The sequence below is a fragment of the Trichomycterus rosablanca genome, chromosome 13 (genome assembly GCF_030014385.1).
Source record: "Trichomycterus rosablanca isolate fTriRos1 chromosome 13, fTriRos1.hap1, whole genome shotgun sequence".
Taxonomy (NCBI): Eukaryota; Metazoa; Chordata; class Actinopteri; order Siluriformes; family Trichomycteridae; genus Trichomycterus; species Trichomycterus rosablanca.
Window position 1 is genome coordinate 25245177 of NC_086000.1, and position 26344 is coordinate 25271520.

Consider the following 26344-nt stretch of genomic DNA (forward strand, 5'->3'; position numbering starts at 1 on the left):
GCTGCACACAGACTACTTTTCATTGTGTCAAAATGTCATTTTGTCAGTGTTGTCCCATGAAAAGATATACTTAAATATCTGCAGAAATGTGAGGGGTGTACTCACTTTTGTGATACACTGTATATATACACAGTGTATCACAAAAGTGAGTACACCCCTCACATTTCTGCAGATATTTAAGTATATCTTTTCATGGGACAACACTGACAAAATGACACTTTGACACAATGAAAAGTAGTCTGTGTGCAGCTTATATAACAGTGTAAATTTATTCTTCCCTCAAAATAACTCAATATACAGCCATTAATGTCTAAACCACCAGCAACAAAAGTGAGTACACCCCTAAGTGAAAGTTCCTGAAGTGTCAATATTTTGTGTGGCCACCATTATTTCCCAGAACTGCCTTAACTCTCCTGGGCATGGAGTTTACCAGAGCTTCACAGGTTGCCACTGGAATGCTTTTCCACTCCTCCATGACGACATCACGGAGCTGGCGGATATTCGAGACTTTGCGCTCCTCCACCTTCCGCTTGAGGATGCCCCAAAGATGTTCTATTGGGTTTAGGTCTGGAGACATGCTTGGCCAGTCCATCACCTTTACCCTCAGCCTCTTCAATAAAGCAGTGGTCGTCTTAGAGGTGTGTTTGGGGTCATTATCATGCTGGAACACTGCCCTGCGACCCAGTTTCCAGAGGGAGGGGATCATGCTCTGCTTCAGTATTTCACAGTACATATTGGAGTTCATGTGTCCCTCAATGAATTGTAACTCCCCAACACCTGCTGCACTCATGCAGCCCCAGACCATGGCATTCCCACCACCATGCTTGACTGTAGGCATGACACACTTATCTTTGTACTCCTCACCTGATTGCCGCCACACATGCTTGAGACCATCTGAACCAAACAAATTAATCTTGGTCTCATCAGACCATAGGACATGGTTCCAGTAATCCATGTCCTTCGTTGACATGTCTTCAGCAAACTGTTTGCGGGCTTTCTTGTGTAGAGACTTCAGAAGAGGCTTCCTTCTGGGGTGACAGCCATGCAGACCAATTTGATGTAGTGTGCGGCGTATGGTCTGAGCACTGACAGGCTGACCCCCCACCTTTTCAATTTCTGCAGCAATGCTGACAGCACTCCTGCGCCTATCTTTCAAAGACAGCAGTTGGATGTGACGCTGAGCACGTGCACTCAGCTTCTTTGGACGACCAACGCGAGGTCTGTTCTGAGTGGACCCTGCTCTTTTAAAACGCTGGATGATCTTGGCCACTGTGCTGCGGCTCAGTTTCAGGGTGTTGGCAATCTTCTTGTAGCCTTGGCCATCTTCATGTAGCGCAACAATTCGTCTTTTAAGATCCTCAGAGAGTTCTTTGCCATGAGGTGCCATGTTGGAACTTTCAGTGACCAGTATGAGAGAGTGTGAGAGCTGTACTACTAAATTGAACACACCTACTCCCTATGCACACATGAGACCTAGTAACACTAACGAGTCACATGACATTTTGGAGGGAAAATGACAAGCAGTGCTCAATTTGGACATTTAGGGGTGTAGTCTCTTAGGGGTGTACTCACTTTTGTTGCCGGTGATTTGGACATTAATGGCTGTATATTGAGTTATTTTGAGGGAAGAATAAATTTACACTGTTATATAAGCTGCACACAGACTACTTTTCATTGTGTCAAAGTGTCATTTTGTCAGTGTTGTCCCATGAAAAGATATACTTAAATATCTGCAGAAATGTGAGGGGTGTACTCACTTTTGTGATACACTGTAGATATATATACAGTGTATCACAAAAGTGAGTACACCTCGCAGGTGTGTTCAATTTAGTAGTACAGCTCTCACACTCTCTCATACTGGTCACTGAAAGTTCCAACATGGCACCTCATGGCAAAGAACTCTCTGAGGATCTTAAAAGACGAATTGTTGCGCTACATGAAGATGGCCAAGGCTACAAGAAGATTGCCAACACCCTGAAACTGAGCTGCAGCACAGTGGCCAAGATCATCCAGCGTTTTAAAAGAGCAGGGTGCACTCAGAACAGACTCAGTTGGTCGTCCAAAGAAGCTGAGCGCACGTGCTCAGCGTCACATCCAACTGCTGTCTTTGAAAGATAGGCGCAGGAGTGCTGTCAGCATTGCTGCAGAGATTGAAAAGGTGGGGGGTCAGCCTGTCAGTGCTCAGACCATACGCCGCACACTACATCAAATTGGTCTGCATGGCTGTCACCCCAGAAGGAAGCCTCTTCTGAAGTCTCTACACAAGAAAGCCCGCAAACAGTTTGCTGAAGACATGTCAACAAAGGACATGGATTACTGGAACCATGTCCTATGGTCTGATGAGACCAAGATTAATTTGTTTGGTTCGGATGGTCTCAAGCATGTGTGGCGGCAATCAGGTGAGGAGTACAAAGATAAGTGTGTCATGCCTACAGTCAAGCGTGGTGGTGGGAATGCCATGGTCTGGGGCTGCATGGGTGCAGCAGGTGTTGGGGAGTTACATTTCATTGAGGGACACATGAACTCCAATATGTACTGTGAAATACTGAAGCAGAGCATGATCCCCTCCCTCCGGAAACTAGGTCGCAGGGCAGTGTTCCAGCATGATAATGACCCCAAACACACCTCTAAGACGACCACTGCTTTATTGAAGAGGCTGAGGGTAAAGGTGATGGACTGGCCAAGCATGTCTCCAGACCTAAACCCAATAGAACATCTTTGGGGCATCCTCAAGCGGAAGGTGGAGGAGCGCAAAGTCTCGAATATCCGCCAGCTCCGTGATGTCGTCATGGAGGAGTGGAAAAGCATTCCAGTGGCAACCTGTGAAGCTCTGGTAAACTCCATGCCCAGGAGAGTTAAGGCAGTTCTGGGAAATAATGGTGGCCACACAAAATATTGACACTTCAGGAACTTTCACTAAGGGGTGTACTCACTTTTGTTGCCGGTGGTTTAGACATTAATGGCTGTATATTGAGTTATTTTGAGGGAAGAATAAATTTACACTGTTATATAAGCTGCACACAGACTACTTTTCATTGTGTCAAAGTGTCATTTTGTCAGTGTTGTCCCATGAAAAGATATACTTAAATATCTGCAGAAATGTGAGTGGTGTACTCACTTTTGTGATACACTGTATATATATATATATATATATATATACAGTGTATCACAAAAGTGAGTACACCCCTCACATTTCTGCAAATATTTCATTATATCTTTTCATGGGACAACACTATAGACATGAAACTTGGATATAACTTAGAGTAGTCTGTGTACAGCTTGTATAGCAGTGTAGATTTACTGTCTTCTGAAAATAACTCAACTCACAGCCATTAATGTCTAAATAGCTGGCAACATAAGTGAGTACACCCCACAGTGAACATGTCCAAATTGTGCCCAAATGTGTCGTTGTCCCTCCCTGGTGTCATGTGTCAAGGTCCCAGGTGTAAATGGGGAGCAGGGCTGTTAAATTTGGTGTTTTGGGTACAATTCTCTCATACTGGCCACTGGATATTCAACATGGCACCTCATGGCAAAGAACTCTGAGGATGTGAGAAATAGTATTGTTGCTCTCCACAAAGATGGCCTGGGCTATAAGAAGATTGCTAACACCCTGAAACTGAGCTACAGCATGGTGGCCAAGGTCATACAGCGGTTTTCCAGGACAGGTTCCACTCGGAACAGGCTTCGCCAGGGTCGACCAAAGAAGTTGAGTCCACGTGTTCGGCGTCATATCCAGAGGTTGGCTTTAAAAAATAGACACATGAGTGCTGCCAGCATTGCTGCAGAGGTTGAAGACGTGGGAGGTCAGCCTGTCAGTGCTCAGACCATACGCTGCACACTGCATCAACTCGGTCTGCATGGTCGTCATCCCAGAAGGAAGCTGACGCACAAGAAAGCCCGCAAACAGTTTGCTGAAGACAAGCAGTCCAAGAACATGGATTACTGGAATGCCCTGTGGTCTGACGAGACCAAGATAAACTTGTTTGGCTCAGATGGTGTCCAGCATGTGTGGTGGCACCCTGGTGAGAAGTACCAAGACAACTGTATCTTGCCTACAGTCAAGCATGGTGGTGGTAGCATCATGGTCTTGGGCTGCATGAGTGTTGCTGGCACTGGGGAGCTGCAGTTCATTGAGGGAAACATGAATTCCAACATGTACTGTGACATTCTGAAACAGAGCATGATCCCCTCCCTTCGAAAACTGGGCCTCATGGCAGTTTTCCAACAGGATAACGACCCCAAACACAACCTCCAAGATGACAGCTGCCTTGCTGAGGAAGCTGAAGGTAAAGGTGATGGACTAAACCCAATTGAGCACCTGTGGCGCATCCTCAAGTGGAAGGTGGAGGAGTTCAAGGTGTCTAACATCCACCAGCTCCGTGATGTCATCATGGAGGAGTGGAAGAGGATTCCAGTAGCAACCTGTGCAGCTCTGGTGAATTCCATGCCCAGGAGGGTTAAGGCAGTGCTGGATAATAATGGTGGTCACACAAAATATTGACACTTTGGGCACAATTTGGACATGTTCACTGTGGGGTGTACTCACTTATGTTGCCAGCCATTTAGACATTAATGGCTGTGTGTTGAGTTATTTTTAGAAGACAGTAAATCTACACTGCTATACAAGTTGTACACTGACTACTCTAAGTTATATCCAAGTTTTATTTCTATAGTGTTGTCCCATGAAAAGATATAATAAAATATTTGCAGAAATGTGAGGGGTGTACTCACTTTTGTGATACACTGTATATACATACATACATATACAGTATGTATATATATATAGTTAAAAATACAATTTTGATTATAAAAATTATAAAAACATATAATAATAAAAATATATATATTCTTCTACACACACACACACATATATATATATACATATATATATATATATATATATATATATATATATATATATATATATATATAAAATGTATATATATTTTTTTCTACATATATATTCTACATTTTCTGAAAAATGCAAAACAGAATCATGTTCATCAGTGGTCTCCACCCTTGGAAGTATTTTTTCGGACATCTAAGTACATACCTGTACTGTGACTGCAAATTTGTAAGACCATAATGCTTAGGAAGGAAATAGTAAACATTAAAACTACACCTACAGTGGAGGTCAAAGTCTGAGAACACTAATAAACATGCTTCTATTTAGCATTTATTCTGAAATTTAATACAATCGACCTAGCCAGGCATCTAACAGGCAAAACTGAGGCTATGTCTGAGGGAGGGCTGTCAAAGTGGTTCCTCACTGCCTCACTTTATTTATATATTTTTAATTTCATGTGCATTCATTTTAATAATCGTTGTGATTTAAGTAACCAGTTAAACAGAACTATTTTATGCACTGGAGTGGCACAGCGGCCTAAACGCGCTAGCACAAAACTACTCAAGCTCGAATCTTAGCTGTGCTGTCAACCTGGCCAGGCAGCTAATATCTACAGTTGGCTGTGCCTGGGGGAGAGAGGTTGATAGAGTTGGCCAAACAGCCTAGCCATTGGGAAGTGCACTCGTCCCAAACCCAGATTAAAATAAGTAAGGTTGTATCAGTAAGGACATCCGGCATAAAAATTGTGCCACCAGAACAATCCGCTATGGAGACCCCTAAATTTGGTAGCAGCTGAAAAAATACTACAACATTACATAGTATAATATAGAAACACATTTTATAAAATTTTGAGTTTATAAAATTTTTTATAAAATTTATGACAGTCTGATGCCTGAGTGTCTTGTCGTCATAGTAGTATACAAATAAATAAAGATTAAATGTACAGAAGAAGATCAGTGGAGACAGAAAGGCGCACAGAGAAAGCAGAGCTGAAAAGAAGAACCACCCCTGTGACAAGCTAAACTACTTCAAAGGCGTTTAGAACTTTGGATGCACCCGGGCAGCATGCCACTGCCATGCTCATGTGGCACATGCATGAACGCCCCTTGAATGGCAGCTAAGGCCGAGTGAGAGTTAAGAGTGCAATTAGCAGAACACAGCCGCCCCCATGGCGTCCGTCCTCTTAGGAATGGAGACAGGTCAGGTAACCTGAGCTTCCAGCGACACAGCAGACTGTTTACCCAGAGGAAGCGGGCGCTGAAACAATGGCTGACTGACAGCAGCGTGAGCTGATACAAAGAGACCTCGGCGCTGCTCGGGGGAAAATGAGAGAGATAAAGAGAAGGAGAATGTAATCATGCTGACATCACTTGCTTACAGCATATATGTGCATTAAAGGTAAATCTATAGGTAAACTCTATACTGTAGAGCTGTGAAACAATGCTTCTAAAACTTAGGGCCTTGTGCAAAGAAAAAAAATCTTCAGACCCTCATAGATTTACATTTATGGCATTTAGCAGGCGAATTCATCCAAAGCGACTTACAATTGTGATAATACACAATCCATGCAACTGAGGGTTAAGGGCCTTGCTCAAGAGCCCAAAAGTGGCAACCTGGCAAATGTGGGGCTCGAACCAACACCCTTCAGATTATTAGTCCAGTACCTTAACCCTTGAGCTACCCAGATTTATACGGTCTAAAGCACTTGGACACCTGAGCATGAGCTTGTTGGACATTTCAAATACAAACGGTATTAAAATACACAAGGGCAGTTGTAGCCTAGTGGTTAAGGTACTGGACTAGTAAGCAGAAGGTCACTGGTTCAAACCCCACTACTGCCAGGTTGCTAGTGTTGGGCCCTTGAGCAAGGCCCTTAACCCTCAATTGCTTAGACTGTATACTGTAAGTCGCTTTGGATAAAAGCGTCTGCTAAATGCCGAAATTGTAAATGTAAAATAGATGACCTTTATATTTTCAGCCATTATAACAGCCACTATTCTGAGAAGACTTCTCATAATACATTGAAGTATGTCTGTGGGAATTTGTGCCCCTTGAGTCAAAAAAGAATTTGTATGGCTGGGTTCTGTGCAGAACACTGGAGTTTCTTTAAATAAAGCTTTTCTTCACGTCTTTGTAGACCTCGCTGTTTGCACGGCGGCACAGTCATTCTGGAACAGGGAAGGGCCTTCCCTAAACTGTTGCTGCAAAGTTGCAAGCATTTAATTTCCTTTATACAAATAATTTATTACAATTAGAAGGGGTGTGCTAATATTTTTGCCTAATATTATTTTTATAATATTAATATTAATATTACATGGTCTCTTTTATGATATTATGCATTATAATGGATCTGGATTGTAACCCAATAACTTACTTATGTTTGCAGGTAAAAGTTCCACCACAAGAAGGCGATGTTGGCACAGTTTTGCTGTACACTGTGTCTGTAATTTTGTTTTAATTCATGTCAGTTCTACAGAACTATAATATGGGTGCTGCCCAGCTCTCAAGCTCAAATCTTATTTTTAAATTTTGTTTATGCATTTTCTCCCCCTTTTCTCCCAACTTTTAGCGTATCCAACTACCCACTTGCATTATGCTTCCTCTCGACTGATGTTGATCTCCACCCTGGTTGAGATGAGCCGAGACTGACTCAAGTCCCCTCCGACACGTGCGCAGTAGCCGACTGCATTTTTTCACCTGCAAGAGGCGAGTTCATATGCAGATCAGCTTTGTGTATAGAGAGCCACACCCTGATCAATGCATTATTCCTGGACTCTGTGCAGGTGCCATCAATCAGCCAGCAGAGGTCGTAATTGCATCAGTTGTGAGGAATCTTCCTCTGGCTCTCACCCTGTATGAACAACAGCCAATCGTTGTTAATGTAGGCGTCCAGCCTGCCAGATAACATAGCTGATATTCGAAATGACAAGTTCGAAATGTCAGCTTTGGTGTGCTAGTATGTTTTACCACTGCGCCACCTGAGCGCCTCAAGCTCAAATCTCAGCTGTACTATCAACTGGTTGTGCCTAAGGAGAAGAGGGTGACGGGGTTCATAAGTGATGGATAATTCACGGAAAAGCAAAACGCGAGACTCCAAATCTGACAGATGAAAAAAAACTGCTGGGGTTTGAACCCTGAACAAGGCTCACAAATCCAGAAGACACGTGGCATTACGTGAACCTAGCCATCAGGAGGGGAACATAACAGTGATCCCTTAGTGCCAGTCCCAAGCCCGGATAAAATGTAGGGGCGTATGGCATAAAAACTGTGTCAAATCAAATAAGCGGATGAACAATCCACTGTGGTGACCCCTAAAAGAAGCAGCCGAAATAAATTTTATCAAATTGGAGAATCATATGCCTACATGCAGTACTGATTACAAGATGCTGTTTACTTACACATTTTCCACCCGAACCCGCTGATAGTCAGATAAAATAGCCCCCACCGATACAGCTTCAACACCTTCCTTTTCCTGAACAACAAAATCACACAGAAAAGCTATGAGTTTATTAGGAAAGTGAACAACACCATCATACTGGTAGTAAAATAAATAAATTAGTTCAGCTAAAAAGTCAAGAATAATTTTAAGTCAGATTATTCCTAGGTCTTCATGCTGATCAAAAAAAATTACATTTTCTAATGTTTACATTCTGTTCTTCATGTTTCACTGACACATTTGAATAGAATCTAACATAGCAATGACGTGCCTGTGTGTTTATTAGTATTATCAGCTTAAATAAAAAGACAGAAAATATTGTCATTGATACAGTACCTATCAAACAAGCAATTGAATATCATGGTTCAAATCTCACTGGTGCTTTTGGTTAGTTAAACATCTACACATACATGATTGGCTATATCTGATGAAAGGGGAGAGGCGGCTTTATTAATCACTTTATTAATCACAAATGGAAAGTCAGTTATTACAGCAGCTCATTAAAGGTACATTAAAGTAAAAAGTTATAAAGTAAACAAGTATTATTGTACAATACTATATAGTTAAATAAATAAAATAAGGAAATGTAATATGTAAAATAACAAACTATTATGAAAGTGTCCTTTGTAGTAGGTATTAACAGATGTGCAATGTACAATACTATATATTTAAATAACTAAAATAAAGATGTATTTGTTTATTTGGGTTTAAATGTCATGTTTTACACTTTGGTTACATTCATGACAGAAATGGTAGTTACTCATTACACAAGATCTATCAGTTCACAAGTTTTAACACCAAACACAGTCCTGGACAATTTTGTATCTCCAATTCACCTCAATTGCACGTCTTTGGACTGTGGGAGGAAACCGGAGCTCCCGGAGAAAACCCACGCCATCACGGGGAGAACATGCAAACTCCCCACCTGGGGATCGAACCCGGGACCTTCTTGCTGTGAGGCGACAGTGCTACCCACTGAGCTACCATGCCGCCCAAAATAAAGATGTTATATAACTAACTATTATAAAACTGTCCTTTGCAGTAGGTAATGACAGATGTGCAATGTACAATACTATGTAGATGCAAAACTAGGATAAAGATATGTAATATAATAAACTTATATAAAGTGTCATTTGCAGTAAATATAAACAGATTTGCAGTGTAGGCTTCATAAACAGAGTGGCAGATCATGCTTAATGATCCTGATAGTCCTGATATAAATGATCTGAGGTCGCAAGCCTGAAATAAAACAGCAGACGAATAAAATCGAAAAAAATAATAATAGCATTATTCTGAATAAATACCAGTAGAAAGAAACTAGAATTGTACGTCACCACTATATGCTAATTAGCTGACTTTATCTAGGCTTGTCAATGTCGTCTTTGATTACATTTAAGTATGTATTATGTACGTAAGTCTAAAGGGGTGGCAAGGTGGCTTGGTGGGTAGCACTGTTGCCTCACAGCCAGAAATCCTGCGTTCGATTTCCAGGTGGAGCGGTCCGGGTTCTTTCTGTGTGAAGTTTGCATGTTCTCCCCCTGTTTGCGTGGGTTTCCTCCTGGCTCTGGTTTTCTCCCACAGTCCAAAGACATGCAAGTGAGGTGAATTGGAGATAATGATGAATGTCGTGTAACCAGTAATTACCTGTGCTGTCTTGAATGTAACAAATGTAAAACATGACGTTAAAATCCTAATAAAATAACAAAGTCTAAAAACTGGAATCATAATTTAAATATTACTATTTTTGCTGTGCCTCCATGTCCATATTGATGAACCTTAGTTAATCCTGGTGATATTCACACATGCTATTTATTGGATTGGCTGTCAATCAAAAAAGCAGGAAGTAAGCCATCAAAGTGAGACAGTAGCAATAGAGGTAAAGCAATATTTACCCTCTCTCCCGGTGTACTCACACATACACAATCAGTCACAGATAACAGAGCTCAATAGCAGGTCTCTTCCTCTGGCAGATAGGCAGGGGGGATGTTTATACATGGAAGGGGTAAGCTGGGTTTTCCTGACTCTATACACGTCCCCTGCCGGGTGGGGAGACTTAAGCTACGTCCTGTCCCCTCTAAGCCACCGTGTTCTTATCAACAGTCCAGTGAACTACTGACCCTCAGAGAAAACTGACCTCCCTCAGACTGGGGCCGTATAATCTATACAATAACATGGCTTAGCAATTTTTTTGTCACATAATGTGATTGTGACATATGAAAATGTCTAAAAAGAAGTACATGAAATTATCCAACCTGCTAAATAAATGTTTAGTACATAACATAGAAATACTCAAACACTTGTTCCCCTCTCTGAAGGAATAAGATTTGGATTTTTGACTTGATTACCCCCCCCTTCCCATTTTCCTCCCAATCTAGTCGTATCCAGTTACCCGATTGCATTACACTTCCTCTCTCCATTCCTGATTGAGCGAGACTGACACACTCCCCCTTCGACATGTGTGCAGTAGCCGATTGCATCTTTTCACCTGCACGAGGCGAGTTTGTATGTGGATCAGCTTTGTGTACGGAGAGCCAATTGTGCGTCTGTGTAGGTGTCCAACCAGATAATATCAGACCTGAGATTTGAACTCGAGAGCTCGAGACCTCAGCACTGGTGGGCTACCACTGCACAATCCAAATGTTCTTTATTAATAATTTAATTTTTAACTAAATACAATATTTTTAGTGAACGTAAATCGCCATTCCTTAAAAAACTGGAAAAAAAACAAGAATCTGTAATTTGTTAATTCTCTTCAACCTTTATTTAACTAACAAAAGTACAAAGAAAAAAATTCTAATGTTTTAAACTTTATTGTATTTTGCACAATAAATTTAAATTGGAGGTGCTTCCACCTTTTGTGGTGGAACACTAGGAGATTATTTACCTGTACAGAAAAATATATTTACAGAAGCGTATTTACCTACTTGTTGTTTTTACTTAAACTGAATAAATCTTACAAGAAAAGGCTACATTTTCTTCTCACTACACTGTCAGTACAAATTCACTACTCTAGAATTTGAATCTGATTTCTGCTTTGTGTATCAGACAGCATCTGTAAGACTTGAATAATCAGCTAAAAAAAGTGATAACGGAATAAGCAAAACTAAGTGTTCTTTGAGGTACAGAATTCTGTGGGTTTGCTTTCTCCTTCATTGCGTCTATGATCTGGTTTTAGAAGAAATAGAAAAGCATAAAAATTGCAGTGATTTCAAATCTTTTTACACATCTTAAAGACAGAACAGATGGAATTAGTATAAGTATTAATTATTTAAAATGCACAGAGTTGATTAAGCAGTAATGAAGTGAATGAAGATTAAAATGTCAATATTAAGTATATATTTAAAAATTGTCTGGCTATGTTGGACAGTTTTGGCAGATCTCAGCTCCTCCAAACAGCTAAAACCTGGTTAAATTAAGAGACTAGTAGCTGAGTTTAATGCAGCAGATCTGCACCATACGCTCACACTTAAGCCAACACTGTGTACAATTAACATTTCTAAAATGATTAAACATTTTAACCGAGTAGGAGCATAAATACTGAGAGACCAGCAAGCTCTGGAGAGATGAGATGAGTTCATTTTTAGCTGCAAAAAGAGAACAGTTTACAAAAATACTGGTGCAAGGGTGCCACACCCATGCCCCACCCACACCCATGCATACTTACACACACACACAGACCCAGACACACACACCCATGCATACTTACACATACACACACAAACACACACCCATGCATAATTACACAGAAACACAAACATCTACGCACACCCATGCATACATACACAAACACACCCATGAATACTTACACAAACAGATGCAGACGCATACACACACACAAACGCACACCCATGCATACCTGCACAAACACACACAAACGTATGCACACACTCACACATGCGCACACACAGATGCATATTGATGTGCACACATATGCAAACTTACACACACATACACAGACACATGCACACAAACACAAACAATACTGATACATGTGCACACATATGCAAACATGTATACACACATACATGCACACAAACACAAACACAGACGCATACACATGCACACAGACACATACTGGTACATGTGCACACATGCAAACATATATACACACATACATGCACACAGACACATACTGATACATGTGCACACATACATCTACACACGCATACATACACACACACACACACCACCCCGCAGCTTCATTAGGACATTACATGCGCTGTAATTAGAATGGGGCCAGCCCCACACGCAGGGATGCACAAGTTGGCAGTAAATTACCTTGTAGCCATTATCAATTTCCCAGGCTACTGGTGCTTAAGATAACCCTCCCCTCTCCCTGTGGTCCTTCCTGCAATTTTTCTCTGCCTGATAAACATGCTGATTAAAAAGAGCAACGTGTAAACCTTTGATACTTTTTTAAATGAAATCCATGCCCTGCCTGGGGCTGATGCGCCTTTCCACACAGACACACTACCTAATCAGATAAAGAATATATATTTATAGGTAAGCTTGTGTGTGTGTGTGCGTGTGTGTGTGTGTGTGTGTGTGTGTGTGTGTGTGTCAGGGATGGCTGCAATAGAACCACACTAGATACATTACAGTCACATATTAAAGTCAATTTCATTATTTAAGATTAAGTAATAAAATAAAAGCATGTGCATGATGATGTGACTACTGTTACTCACTGGGCTATTCAACCTTTCCATCAAATGATCTACATTAATCTATTCATTCATAAATGATTAATAACAGCAAGATTTGTTATCAAGATATCAAGATGGGTTTTAATAACCTGAACGTGCATGCACACCATGCACACCATAAAATTATTCTAACACAGCATCCTAATACATTTTTCTATTTCATTAGTTATTAGTAATACAGTGGTACCTTGTAACTCAACGTCCCCTAAACTCAAAATCTTTGAAACTCAACGTCCTTCATCGAGAAATGTGTACCCTTAAACTCAACGTGTCCCTTAAACTCAACGTGTTCAGTTTCTTGTTGAAAAATATTTATTTAATTTCAAATTAACAATAACCAGCCGCTTTGTAGTAAAACGCCATCAAAGTGTGAACTATCAAATCCACATGTACTTGTGTTTATCTGGATTTTCCTCATTGTTTCACTTTTAAACTTGTGTTACAGCTCGGGGTGCTGAGAAATTGTAAAAATCCGCTTTTTTTTGGAGAGTCTGAAATGCTTGTCAGTAAAAAGCAGCGCAAAAGCTAATGTGCCGTTTCTCATGTGAACGCGCCTTTACTGAATGAAATACGTTATTCCAAGATAAAGCATCTCCACAATTAAGAAGCATAAGAAAACAATAAAGAAGTAAAGGTAAAGTGCAGGTTTTTATTGTATTTTTTATTGGTTTTCAATTGTATTTTAGTGTTTTTATATTATGTGTTATTTTCAGTGTATAAGTGTCAAAAGTAATCTCATTATTTTACATTAGCCTAAAATATATGCAGTTCCACGGGACCATGGAACACATTAACAGGTTTCCCATACATCCTTATGGGAAAAAATAACTTAAAACTCAACACCACTCCCAGAACCAATTGACGTTGAGTTTTAAGGGACCACTGTACTGAAGACTGCATGTGTGTCACTAACGGCCATGTGGGGGGAAAAACATTAGAAATAATGTAACACTCTTTAAATCTATTGCTTTTAAAATAGAATAGAATAGAATCTTTGTATGCCATCTTCCTAATAAAGGTAGTAGCAGCAGTAGAGAAAAATAGTAGAAGTAAAAATCCCAAAATAATTATTTAAAGTATCTTAGATGCTGCTAAAACTTGGCTCTGGTTGATGATTGGCCAATCATTTCTTTTGCATTGTTCGTTTGTTTATTAGGATTTTAACATCATGTTTACACTTTGGTTACATTCACGACAGGAACGATAGTTACTCATTACACAAGATTCATCAGTTCACAAGTTTATATCAAACACAGTATTGGACAATCTAGTGTCTCAAATTCACCTCACTTGCATGTCTCTGGACTGTGGGAGGAAACCGAAGCACCTGGAGGAAACCCACGCGGACACGGGGAGAACATGCAAACTTCACACAGAAAGGACCCGGATCGCCCTACCTGGGGATCAAACCCAGGACCCTTCTTTCTGTGAGGCAACAGTGCTACCCACTTAGCCACCGTGACACCCTATATACGCCCTCTCAATATAAAAAAAAAAAAAAGGACAGAGTCTATAATGAAAAAAAGAAAGTACAGCTGGATTCTTCAGCCCTTCGTCCTTTATTGTCTCAGACCCATTTTTCATGGTTTGGGCAGGCGAAGCAGAAATGAAGCATTGCAGCTGGGAGCGGTGCAGCTCCGAGGCCCACAGCCCTGTCAGTGAAGCTCCTTAGCCCCTAACACTCATTAACATGACTCGCTAATTGTCAAATTCATTAAATCAAAGCCCCAAATGTCGTTTCTAAAAATGAATGCACTGAGCTGGATGATAAAGATGTTAAGTGATTAAAGCTTGCACGTGTTCCAAAAAGAGAAATAATTACCCAAAGCAATGAGGGGAAAGTAACAATTTATACGCTGGGCCTATTTGAGAACAAATATGGAATAAAAACCAACTGGGGAGCAACACATTTTATATAGTCTTGTTAATTTAAATTTATTATTACTAATAGCTTTTGGACACAGATCCTATTTCCAGACTGATTGATTTTCAGTGAAGATTATTTATTTACACTTTGGTTACATTCATGACAGGACAGGTTGAGACAGGTTACACATGATTCATCAGTTCATGTTTTGTGTCATGATCAATTTTGTATCTCCAATTCACCTAACTTACACGTCTTTGGACTGTGGGAGGAAACCGGAGCTCTACCTGGGAATAGAATTCAGGACCTTCTTGCTGTGAGGCGACAGTGTTACCCACCGAGCCACTGCACTGCCCATTTTCATCTAAGAAACCCAGTAAAACCAATTTAGAGAAGTACTAAAGTCAATCCTTACAGAGAGATGACAACATTCAAGAAAAAAAGTAAAGATACTTTCAGGCAGGTGTACTACATGTTTACAACGAGCAACAAGCAATTACAAATTATTTCATGCTTTGTAACAAGTCCTAGCACATTTATTTCCATAACTGACTGTATGAGCTATTAGTAATTATAGTAATTATTAGTAATATTAGTAATTATTTCCATTTAAAAAAATAAAAATAAAAAAAATAAAAAATAAAAAAAAAATCTGGTTCTAACAGGTTTCAGCAGATTTGTGTTCTTCAACTGTTGTTTACTAAAACTTGAGAAATGAAATGTTTACTATGGAAGCACTTCTGTAAGTCGCTCTGGATAAGAGCATCTGCTAAATGCAGAAAATGTAAATGTAATTAATTAAAATCATTGCAATTTTATTTGCAGTTTTACACTGTCGTGGCCAACATCGGATTTTTTTAGAATGACATTTCTAAATAAAATCCAGTCCATCATATTTTAATCATTATTATTGACGAAGTCCTTAAACTGTGGACTATTTATTTATGTCTAGGTATTGAAGAAATGTGATGAGCAATTTGTTTCCATAGTACAGCTCTATTAGTCCTTTTAAAAGCAAGGCCCAAAGCAAATCTAAAGTGGTCACTTACAGGATGATACTGATTAGCCTGTTTTAAATGTTTAGTAGTGATCTCAGTCCTCATGGTAAGCCAGTGATGGCTTCAATGTTGAGGCTGTTTTGGGGCTGTTGGCTGCCAAGAGCTGGCAGTGTAACCAAATTCCTACACATTTTTGGTCACTTGGTCATTAAAAAAGCAATACTAGATTTTGACATTGCTCATCTTTGATGCCCAGAGCTCTTTTAATGAGTAGCTTTCCAGTGTACACCCAATGCACAATCCAAAACAGGTAACAGGTAGCCTTATTTCCAAACTACTGTATATTATTACATAGAAACTAGATTTACAATTATTTTAAGAGAAGCTGGTTTATCTAACTGTTTATATGTTAATATTAAATGTTACCCCAATAAATCCTTTTACACATTTACAATCCCAAATCAGAAAAAGTTGGGACAGTATGGAAAACGCAAATAAAATAAAAATGCAGTGTTCCTTACATTTACTTTCACTTTTATTTGATTGCAGACAGGATGAACATGAGATATTTCATGTTTTATCTGCTCAACTTCATTTCATTTGTTAATATACCTCCATTCCTGCATTTCAGGCCTGCAACACATTCCAAGAAAAGTTGGGACAGGAGCAATTTAGGCCTAGTAATGAGGTGAAAAAACTAAATAATGATGTGATTCCAAACAGGTGATGTCAACAGGTGATTGTAATCATGGTTTGGTACAAGAGCAGCATCCAGGAAAGGCTGAGTCTTTGATGAGCAAAGATGATCAGAGGATCTCCAGTTTATCAACAAATGCGTGAGAGAATTATTGAAATGTTGAAAAACAATGTACCTCAAAGAAAGATTGGAAGGGATTTGCATATTTCTCCCTCTACAGTGCATAATATTATTAAACAAGCCTTTTTTATTTAAATACCAGCCCATGCTCGTCGTTGGGCGGGTAAATGAACTAGATGGAAACACTAACTGAGCCCTTTCATACGTGAGCACACACATGCCCGAGATTTGCTAATGTATCAGTGACCTAAAGGGAAGACAGTAATGCTATCCTTTCCTGCCCCACAACAGGAACAAATATGTTCTCTACTATTCTTAGCTGCGAGTGGATACAGCATAATGTGTGTTACGTCAGTACATAAACATAAAACATCTGCAATTCTACCACACTGAAATGATCTAAATGTCAATACATTATTACTACTACAGTGGACCCTTGACTTAAGAATTTAATTGGTTCCGAAGGGCTGTTCTTAAGTCAAAATATTCGTTAGTTAAACCTATTTTTCCCATAAGAAATCATGTAAATAGAATTAATGTGCGCCAGACCTCCCAAACCACCCCCTTACCTAACCTTTCTAATGTCTTAAATGGTCTTTTTTGTTATAAATACAAGTATATTTGCCCTTAAATTATAGAATAGATAATACTGTAATAAACAACAATACACAGTAGTACTGTACTGTACATAAAAACACATCACATTTCAGTACAGTACATGTGCTGTACCATACACCATAATACAATGTATCTACCAGAAACAACAATAACTCATATTTCTCTATTATTTCCTTCTTTATTTCAATAGCGTTATTATAGGTGTAATTTCACAAAAGAATAACTTCCTACTTCTCTCTTACTCAATGTCCCCTCTGTCTGATACACAGTGACATGTTCTGGCAGGAGTAATTATATAACAACAAAAAACTGCGCTTTCTTTGCACCTTCTCTGGGGACATTTTAATATTGAATTTTACAAAATATAAAGAAAACACCGGAAAAACACCGTCTGCTGTCTGAATGTTCGCTCACTGTGTATATACAGTGTATCACAAAAGTGAGTACACCCCTCACATTTCTGCAGATATTTAAGTATATCTTTTCATGGGACAACACTGACAAAATGACACTTTGACACAATGAAAAGTAGTCTGTGTGCAGCTTATATAACAGTGTAAATTTATTCTTCCCTCAAAATAACTCAATATACAGCCATTAATGTGTAAACCACCGGCAACAAAAGTGAGTACACCCCTAAGAGACTACACCCCTAAATGTCCAAATTGAGCACTGCTTGTCATTTTCCCTCCAAAGAAAGAAAGCCCGCAAACAGTTTGCTGAAGACATGTCAACAAAGGACATGGATTATTGGAACCATGTCCTATGGTCTGATGAGACCAAGATTAATTTGTTTGGTTCAGATGGTCTCAAGCATGTGTGGCGGCAATCAGGTGAGGAGTACAAAGATAAGTGTGTCATGCCTACAGTCAAGCATGGTGGTGGGAATGCCATGGTCTGGGGCTGCATGAGTGCAGCAGGTGTTGGGGAGTTACATTTCATTGAGGGACACATGAACTCCAATATGTACTGTGAAATACTGAAGCAGAGCATGATCCCCTCCCTCCGGAAACTGGGTCGCAGGGCAGTGTTCCAGCATGATAATGACCCCAAACACACCTCTAAGACGACCACTGCTTTATTGAAGAGGCTGAGGGTAAAGGTGATGGACTGGCCAAGCATGTCTCCAGACCTAAACCCAATAGAACATCTTTGAGGCATCCTCAAGCGGAAGGTGGAGAAGCGCAAAGTCTCGAATATCCGCCAGCTCCATGATGTCGTCATGGAGGAGTGGAAAAGCATTCCAGTGGCAACCTGTGAAGCTCTGGTAAACTCCATGCCCAGGAGAGTTAAGGCAGTTTTGGGAAATAATGGTGGCCACACAAAATATTGACACTTCAGGAACTTTCACTAAGGGGTGTACTCACTTTTGTTGCCGGTGGTTTAGACATTAATGGCTGTATATTGAGTTATTTTGAAGGAAGAATAAATTTACACTGTTATATAAGCTGCACACAGACTACTTTTCATTGTGTCAAAGTGTCATTTTGTCAGTGTTGTCCCATGAAAATATAACTTAAATATCTGCAGAAATGTGAGGGGTGTACTCACTTTTGTGATACACTGTATATATATATATATATACTGTAGAGAGAGAAAGAGAGAGTCAACTCGGAGTCAACTTGTGTGCGACGTCATGTGTTTCGCGAATTTTGTTTTTAGTCCGAAATTTGTTCGTACTTTAAGTTGAAAAAGATCGTTTGTAACCCAAAATGTTCGTATGGTAAACCGTTCGTAACTCAAGGGTCTACTGTACTACGATTTTTTTATGTGTTTATTTAACTGAATTTAATTGTAGCTTTACTATTTCATAATGTTATTTTTCATCGTTTTAATTTAAGTGAATTATAATTATTAAAGAAATCATTAAATTATTAAGAATTATTAAAGAATATTAGACCATACCCTGGTCCCTCACTATGTTTTATGTACATTGTCTCCTTACTAAGCATGACAAGACAGGAAGAAGCAGAAAGTTAATTAAAGTGCTTTGAATGACAGTTTGCTCAAGGGCATGTGAGACCATCATGCTCTGCGGCATGCCCTCACTGTCTCACTCCATGTTACACCCACTTTTACCCCGCCCTTCTCTGTATCCACAGCATCCATCAGTGAATGAGCAGGCGAGACATGGTTTTAATAGCCCCCTCCATTATATCAGCTCTGCTCCTGTCTCTAATGGGATTGGGATCCTGCACACAGGGCACTGCACAGATACAGGACCCTCTGACAATACGTGTAAGGTCAAACAAACAGTGTTTTATACCACATACAAACACCTTCAGGTCCTCTCTCTCTCTGACACAAACACACACACACACACACACAATACAGCACCCCAATCTGAAGCAGACAGAGAGGCTTTGTTAAAAGCATGAGGACCTTCGTGTTTTTCTCGCTGCCCTTTACTTAACAGCAAAATCTTCCCATGTCAAGGTGACACACTATAGCACCTCCAACACAAGCTGGGAATTATAGGTCACTGTTCAGGGTCATGCACCAACTAAGACTTTCAACAAAATTCTCCACATAAAAAGCAATGCTGGTCTTATATCGGTTCACACACAACAGAAGTACGGACCTACTGTGAAAATCACGTCACGGACTGTGAATTGAGCCTTTTCCTGTGTAATATGCAGTCAGATGTGAAATTCAAAATTTAAGGTGTGTGTTTGGCCATTTAATGTTTTTCATTCGTATAGCATTCAAGTGCCTCACGTTTACTGGTTAATTTCCTAGCAATCCTACAGCAATTCAGTCAGCAAATAGTTAGTCAAAATGTACAAGATGTCAAAGTCTAAGCAGCTAAAAACACTACTCAGGTACCTAAGTTTGGACAACTCCCAACCAATTCTGTGGACACAGGGGGGATGTCAACACACAGACGAGTATTTCATATTTGAGACTGAGCCTTGCAGCACCGTTTCTGGATGTTCTAGATTTACATTTAACTATTAAGGTGAGCTGTGCTGTGTATTGTAGCTTCCATTTATTCTATCATTTCATTTATGAGTGTAATTTAATGACTGTCATGAAATGTGCCACTGTAAAAAGGAGTAAGGTAGGTTGTGCCAAGTGTGGGAGACTTGCAAGGAGGACAGAAGCTCAGCAGTCTAAGTTCTAGTACTTTTGTTTTATTTGCACACACAAGAAATATTTACACACGCGTTGAAGGTTAAAAGTCACAGCTGGTTGACCTAAGTAATCCCATCGGCTTAAGCCAACTAAAAGGCAGTTACCCAGGTAAAAAGCTTTTGACCGTAGTGGTCTCACCATAAGGCTGTACTAGCCATAAGACCTTCCGCCATCTTTCTTTCTCCCTTTCCCTGCTCACTTCCTCCTGCTTTAACAAAAAGGCCCCTCCCCTCTAGGACCTGGCGGCCAATCCTAAAACAGGAGAAATTACAGGCAACATTTAAACACAAACACAACACATACATATGGCCATATCATTCAGTATACTCATTCATTCATAACACACAATGCATAACTTAAATCAATAATTCAGCTAGCTTCATTCATTCTGTTCTTTTCTCTCTCCAGATACCTTCCACCCATCAAAGCACCGACCCCCAGATCATCTCCATCAAAACAGGTAAGTACTTATTTATTTATTTACACTATTTACAATAATAAATTAGTCTAGTCCCCTCGTGTCCATACAGCCAGTCTTGGTGATGTGTAAACAGTACTTACATCATCACAGGCACTTTTCTTTAAAAAAAACCCTGAAATCTGTGATTTTTGACAAACGAGGTCTGTGAAATTAAACACATTTTCCCGTGAATTCCGTAGGGCTCTAAACATTAGACAATAAACCCAAATAAGATCAACCCTCCAGTATAAACACACACATAATTTACAGTCAGACTTTTAAAGCAGACTTTTTCTTTTTTTTAGAATTTTAGAAATATTCTAAATTAATAAACTTAATTTAAGTTTTGCTTCTTTTTCTTTCCACAAGAAAGTAAAACAACAGTCTAGCAACAGCTCATCAGTTCACAAACTGTTCAATTTGGAAACTGTTTAATTAATGGTATGAATTGATTTAGATCAGGGGTGCTTCAGTATTTCAGTTGACAGGTCATTGACTTTTTAAAAAAGGTTGGCCTCATCATTTTTCAAAAAAAGCTTTGTAGCTTTTTAAAATGCGCTTCAGTTCCTATATTGATATTCAGCTTTACAGGGCAAGTGACTGAAAAATCACACTAACCTTATTCTGATGATTTGCACTGAATGGTGTCAGTCAGGTTTATGTAGTCTGAATAAAAGCTGCTCATGCCAATTCTCAAGCAGCTTCCAAGTGTTCGTCAGTAATGGTGGACCGATATTTAGATTTCATTATTTTTATGTGGGAAAAAGCTGTTTCACACAAGTCGGTTGATTCAAATTGTAAAATTGTCCAGCAGAGGGCCTAAACTTTCTCCGTCAATTTCTCCGTCAACTTTCCTCCACATATGAACGAAACAGCCGTTTTTGCAGTGTTCTTGCCTGAATAGAAAAGTTTTTGGTTTCTTTGTAGCTATGGTAACAAACCACAAATTAAAGAAACAGTGGCCACATTTCATGTTAATCACGTTGACCAGTTTGAATGAGGCGTGATCTACCAGTGAGCACTGTGCAATCGACATATTGGGAAACCCTGATTTAGATGTATATCTAAAATGTTGAAATGTGAAAGTGCAGAGACATGGTTTGTAATACTCAAAAAGGCAATCTTGTAGTTTTGACGTCTGGCCACCAATAATACAACCCCAATTTAGAAAAAGCTGGAACAGTATGGAAAATCCAAATAAAAGGAGTGTTTCTTACATTTACTTTGACTTTTATTTCATTGCAGACTATAGGAACCCAAGATATTTCATGTTTTGTCATTTGACATTCTAGAACATCTCAAAAGGTGTTCAGTAGGGCTCAGAGTTCTATGCAGGCCACTGGAGTTCATTCACAGCAAATCTGTCAAACCACGTCTTTATTAACCTCACGTTGTACACAAGGGCACAGCCATACGGAGTCAGAAAGTCAGAAAATGGGCTTTCACACACAAAGAAACTGTTGCCAGAAAAATTGGACGCTACTTTATGTTATCAATTTATACTCCTGTTAGCAAAGGCGTTGTGGAAATACCTTGACACAACAATAAAGAGTGGTGTCCACATATTTGTGGCTATACAGAGTAACTGTCTGTTCTACTACAGAAAGAAAAACTCTCTAATAAATCAACTTCTACAACTGAAGACAAGACTAACAAGACTAAGAGGCCATGGTATCCCAGGCCAGGAGCAGTGTGTACATGATGGAATATGATCTATAGCAGAAGCTCACTCTGACCATTGTGTTCCAGCCATAACAGTTTACTTTGTGGTTACACAAGCCACAAAACAATGATGACCTCTGAGAGTCTTCTGAGAGAGAAAAAGTTACTGCGTTGAGGCCGGCGTGGATACACAAAGGACCTTTTCAGCACGTTAGGTTGTACAAAACTGGATCTTTTCTCTTTTTTCTTCCTGAATGAAGATATGTGTCCGGAATGGTATGAGGTCTCTTAGCCTGCAGTGCACACACAACATTAGCTGTGATTCATTTGTACTGCCAGTGCTGTTTTTACAGACGGTCTGGAGCATAAATATGCCACTCTGTACAGCTGGAAATTGTAGAAATTAATCAGGGTTAAAAATCTAGAGAGATGAATTTCCCTTCTTGATATATATGGTTCTTTGAAAATAAGGCCAGACATGAGCAGGGCTAAACCTATACATGGCCAAAGTAAACACAGAGCATAGGTTTCCTTACACTCTTGAGGAAAGAGGAAAAAAACACACTAACATATATGAAAAAGTGAGCTGGAATGATTCAGTGAGTCATATAGAGTCAGACGACCATTTCTGTTGCCTTGACATGGCGGAAACTCACAAGACAAGTTTAAGCCTCAGCGCTGGAGCCTTCAATGTAAACGGTTGTTTGACAGGCCAAAAATAATCACTCCCTGTCCTGACATGACTTAAACCAAAGATATAAACAAGCACAAACTGGTATGATGCCTTCTAGCACCTCGAACATATTCAGGCTACATAGAAAGACAAGAAAAAGAAAAAAAACATCCATGCCTCGTCTCTATCTCATACCACTAACTCAGTGTTGAGCAAGAGCTTTTTATAATTTCCACTCAGAGTATCAAACTAACACACCACACCAAGCAACATCTTCAAAATCGTAAACTCTGACGGCATCAAAGGCGATAACCCTTCCATCCCTCATTTCACATTCGAAGCTGACAAAAAAACAAGGCTGCAGATTTGACACACTGTCCAGACTCCAGACTTTTGTTTGTGTAAGGCTGCTTATGGCTTCAGCAGCAGGAGGTGCGGAGGCTGCCGCAAATATTTCTCTCAGGACCGCTTTCCAAAACCAAACCTTCAATTTCACCAGAGGTTTTTTTTTTTTTGCTAGGCTGAAGCGGTAGAAGCTGATCGAGAGCTATCATTCAACCTTGGTGTGAAGCACGCCGGTTTTTGGTTTGACAGGAATCCATAAAGAATAAACGGCTCCATGATCTGCAGTCCTGCAGCCTCTTTATTTCTGCCTCGGAAAAATTTTGGATGGGCTCCAGCTCTAAGCATTTTATTGGAAACCCCACAGTCCCTCAATGTGCACTGGCGGCTGTTACTCTGAGCCTGATTGGGCACCGAGCCGTGTTTATCTATGCTTAATAATTACATAAAGAGGCAGAACTCCAGATTTCGGCTGATGTGAATGATTCCTCCAAGGGCAACTTCCATTAACTCAAATTCATTAACAATCAGGCGGAATTTTGTAATGGCTTTTGGGTTCTTTATCCTGACTTACATGTTTTTTTTTCTCTCATATTGATTGTTGGATGTGTCATACATGCAGACACAGTGTTTAAGACTGAAAGCTGCACAGGGTCAATCACAATTTAATCCTGTTACTTAATCATGGCAAATCATTAGCTTAGGCACCTGGGACAAGCAGATATTTGGTTGGCTATCTGTTTTAGTGATTAGTGATCGCAGCAGACAAATAATGAGGCTTGTGGTTGATACAGTTGTTATCAGTGTTTAATTTTGTCTATTTAGTAATAATAACCTACTAAGAAAAATACTAATGAAAAGTATATTTATTTTTAAAAAGTCAGTAAATACAAATAAGCCAGTTATGGATTGTAAAATAATTAAGCAGGGCACTTAGATGGCACAGCAGTCTAACGCGCTAGCACGCCACTGTGCAGTGTTTGATCTCATGAGTTCGAATCTCATCAGAGCCATAAACCCGGTCTGGCATCCCACACAAACACAATTGGCCATGTCTGAGGGAAGAGAGTATATGCGAGAGTAGTGGGCTGCCGGGTGATAGGAAGCGTCCGCAGACTGGACATGTCGAAGAGGGCGTGTGGTGATCCTACTCTCCTTGATCATTTTAAGTGGTAAAGGATGTGGGGATCTTCATCACAATCTGCATTTCAAATCTTCTCATAAATCTGTTGATTGTTAATTGAAGAAGTCATAGAAGGCCCATGACTTGATCATGGTGTTATAAATAAAATCAGATCAGGGGCTGGGCAAGCACGTAAATACTCACATTTGTGAACTGGAAATGACAACACCTGGAAAAATTCCAGGGAAAAAAACACTAAATTATTAAATGCCATTCAGAATGCTATTTAAGAGTCTAGAAGTAATTTAAAAATTCAGAATGATTCCATTCTATGCTGGCTAAACTGTAAGTGATCTATGGAAGTAGCAGAAATCCTGGTTGGTTAAATCAAGTGCTCGAGATGGGCTATACTGTTTTAGAAGATCAGTAAAATATGCTTAGCCTTACCAACTTTGGGCTTTAAGGGTCATAAGAACGGAAAGATTTAATAAACCATCATACAGCTAATGTATCTATAAACTATGATTTTGGGACTATAAAGGACTAAACATGCAATCTGCATATGACACGTAGACTTAATGCTGATTTTATATTTGAGCGCTATTAAATGTTCTTTCTGGGCAGCCCAAATGTTAAAATCACATCAGAGAACTTGATAATTTAACTGCCCAGTAGGCACATAAATTTATTTATAATTTTTCCAGCATACAACAGTGAGAAAATGTCTGAACCAGAGATTTGACACAAATAACTCCAAGCAACGTATACAGCTGACAGTAATGACCAGGCTTAGTGGATAAAACGAGCAAAAGCAGACTCTATTTCAACAATGTTTGGACGGCGTTAGCTGCTCGTGCCCTTGGCAAACCGAGATAAGACCTATCTCTCTCCATCATCACAAAACAAGATTGAGCAAAAACATACAAATTACAAAGGCTTTAGGCAAAGCTCTTTATCTGCTGTTTGGCGGAGTTTGATCATGGCAGAGGAAATGTCTCTGTGTGCCTAACAGATCCTGTCCCACCACTTCCACTTGGGCATGAAACAATGCTAACGGTTACTATCTGAGCTCCGCCGCTATCCTTCCGAAAGTGAAAAAAACAGGCACGGTCCTCGCCCATTTCTAACACTAGAGAAACTGCTCCCTCAGTCTAAACATGATAAACACAGAAAATCACAGTGCACAGCAGATGATAACTGTGATAGAAACTGTGCAATTGAGCATCACAGTACATAAAATACCCAGCATCTACACTAAATGGACAATATAATAGAAACTTAGAAGTGTTTCTACACTGTACAATTAAAAGTATGTACACAAGTTACTTTATTATTTAAGGGTTCAAGGCGTCCACTCATTGCTAACAGATGAATAAAATCAATTATTTTATAAAATAAAAAATATTAGATAATATGCAAGGCCCTGTCGAATTCACAGCTGTGAAAAGTGCATCACGGACTGTGAAATGTGCATTTCAAATCTTCTCATAATTCTGTTGATTGTTAATTGAAGAAGCCATAGAAGGCCCATGACTTGATCGTGGTGATATACATATAAAAAAACTTAGATATAAGCAGCATGTACGACACATTATTGTCATGAAATATGAATGACCAAACGAAGCATTTGATCTATCCATTTTAACAATTTGTCTGCCCGT

At 39.6% G+C, this 26344-nt stretch overlaps 1 protein-coding gene across 1 annotated transcript in view; it reads right to left on the reverse strand.

Annotated features, from left to right (window-relative positions):
- The window catches only part of dph6 (diphthamine biosynthesis 6), a 131971-nt gene that overhangs the window by 91251 nt on the left and 14376 nt on the right, over positions 1 to 26344 (reverse strand). The window contains exon 4 of the mRNA XM_063007392.1: positions 8248 to 8321. Coding sequence (XP_062863462.1) covers positions 8248 to 8321 — 74 coding nt within the window. The remainder of the gene's footprint in view (positions 1 to 8247; positions 8322 to 26344) is intronic.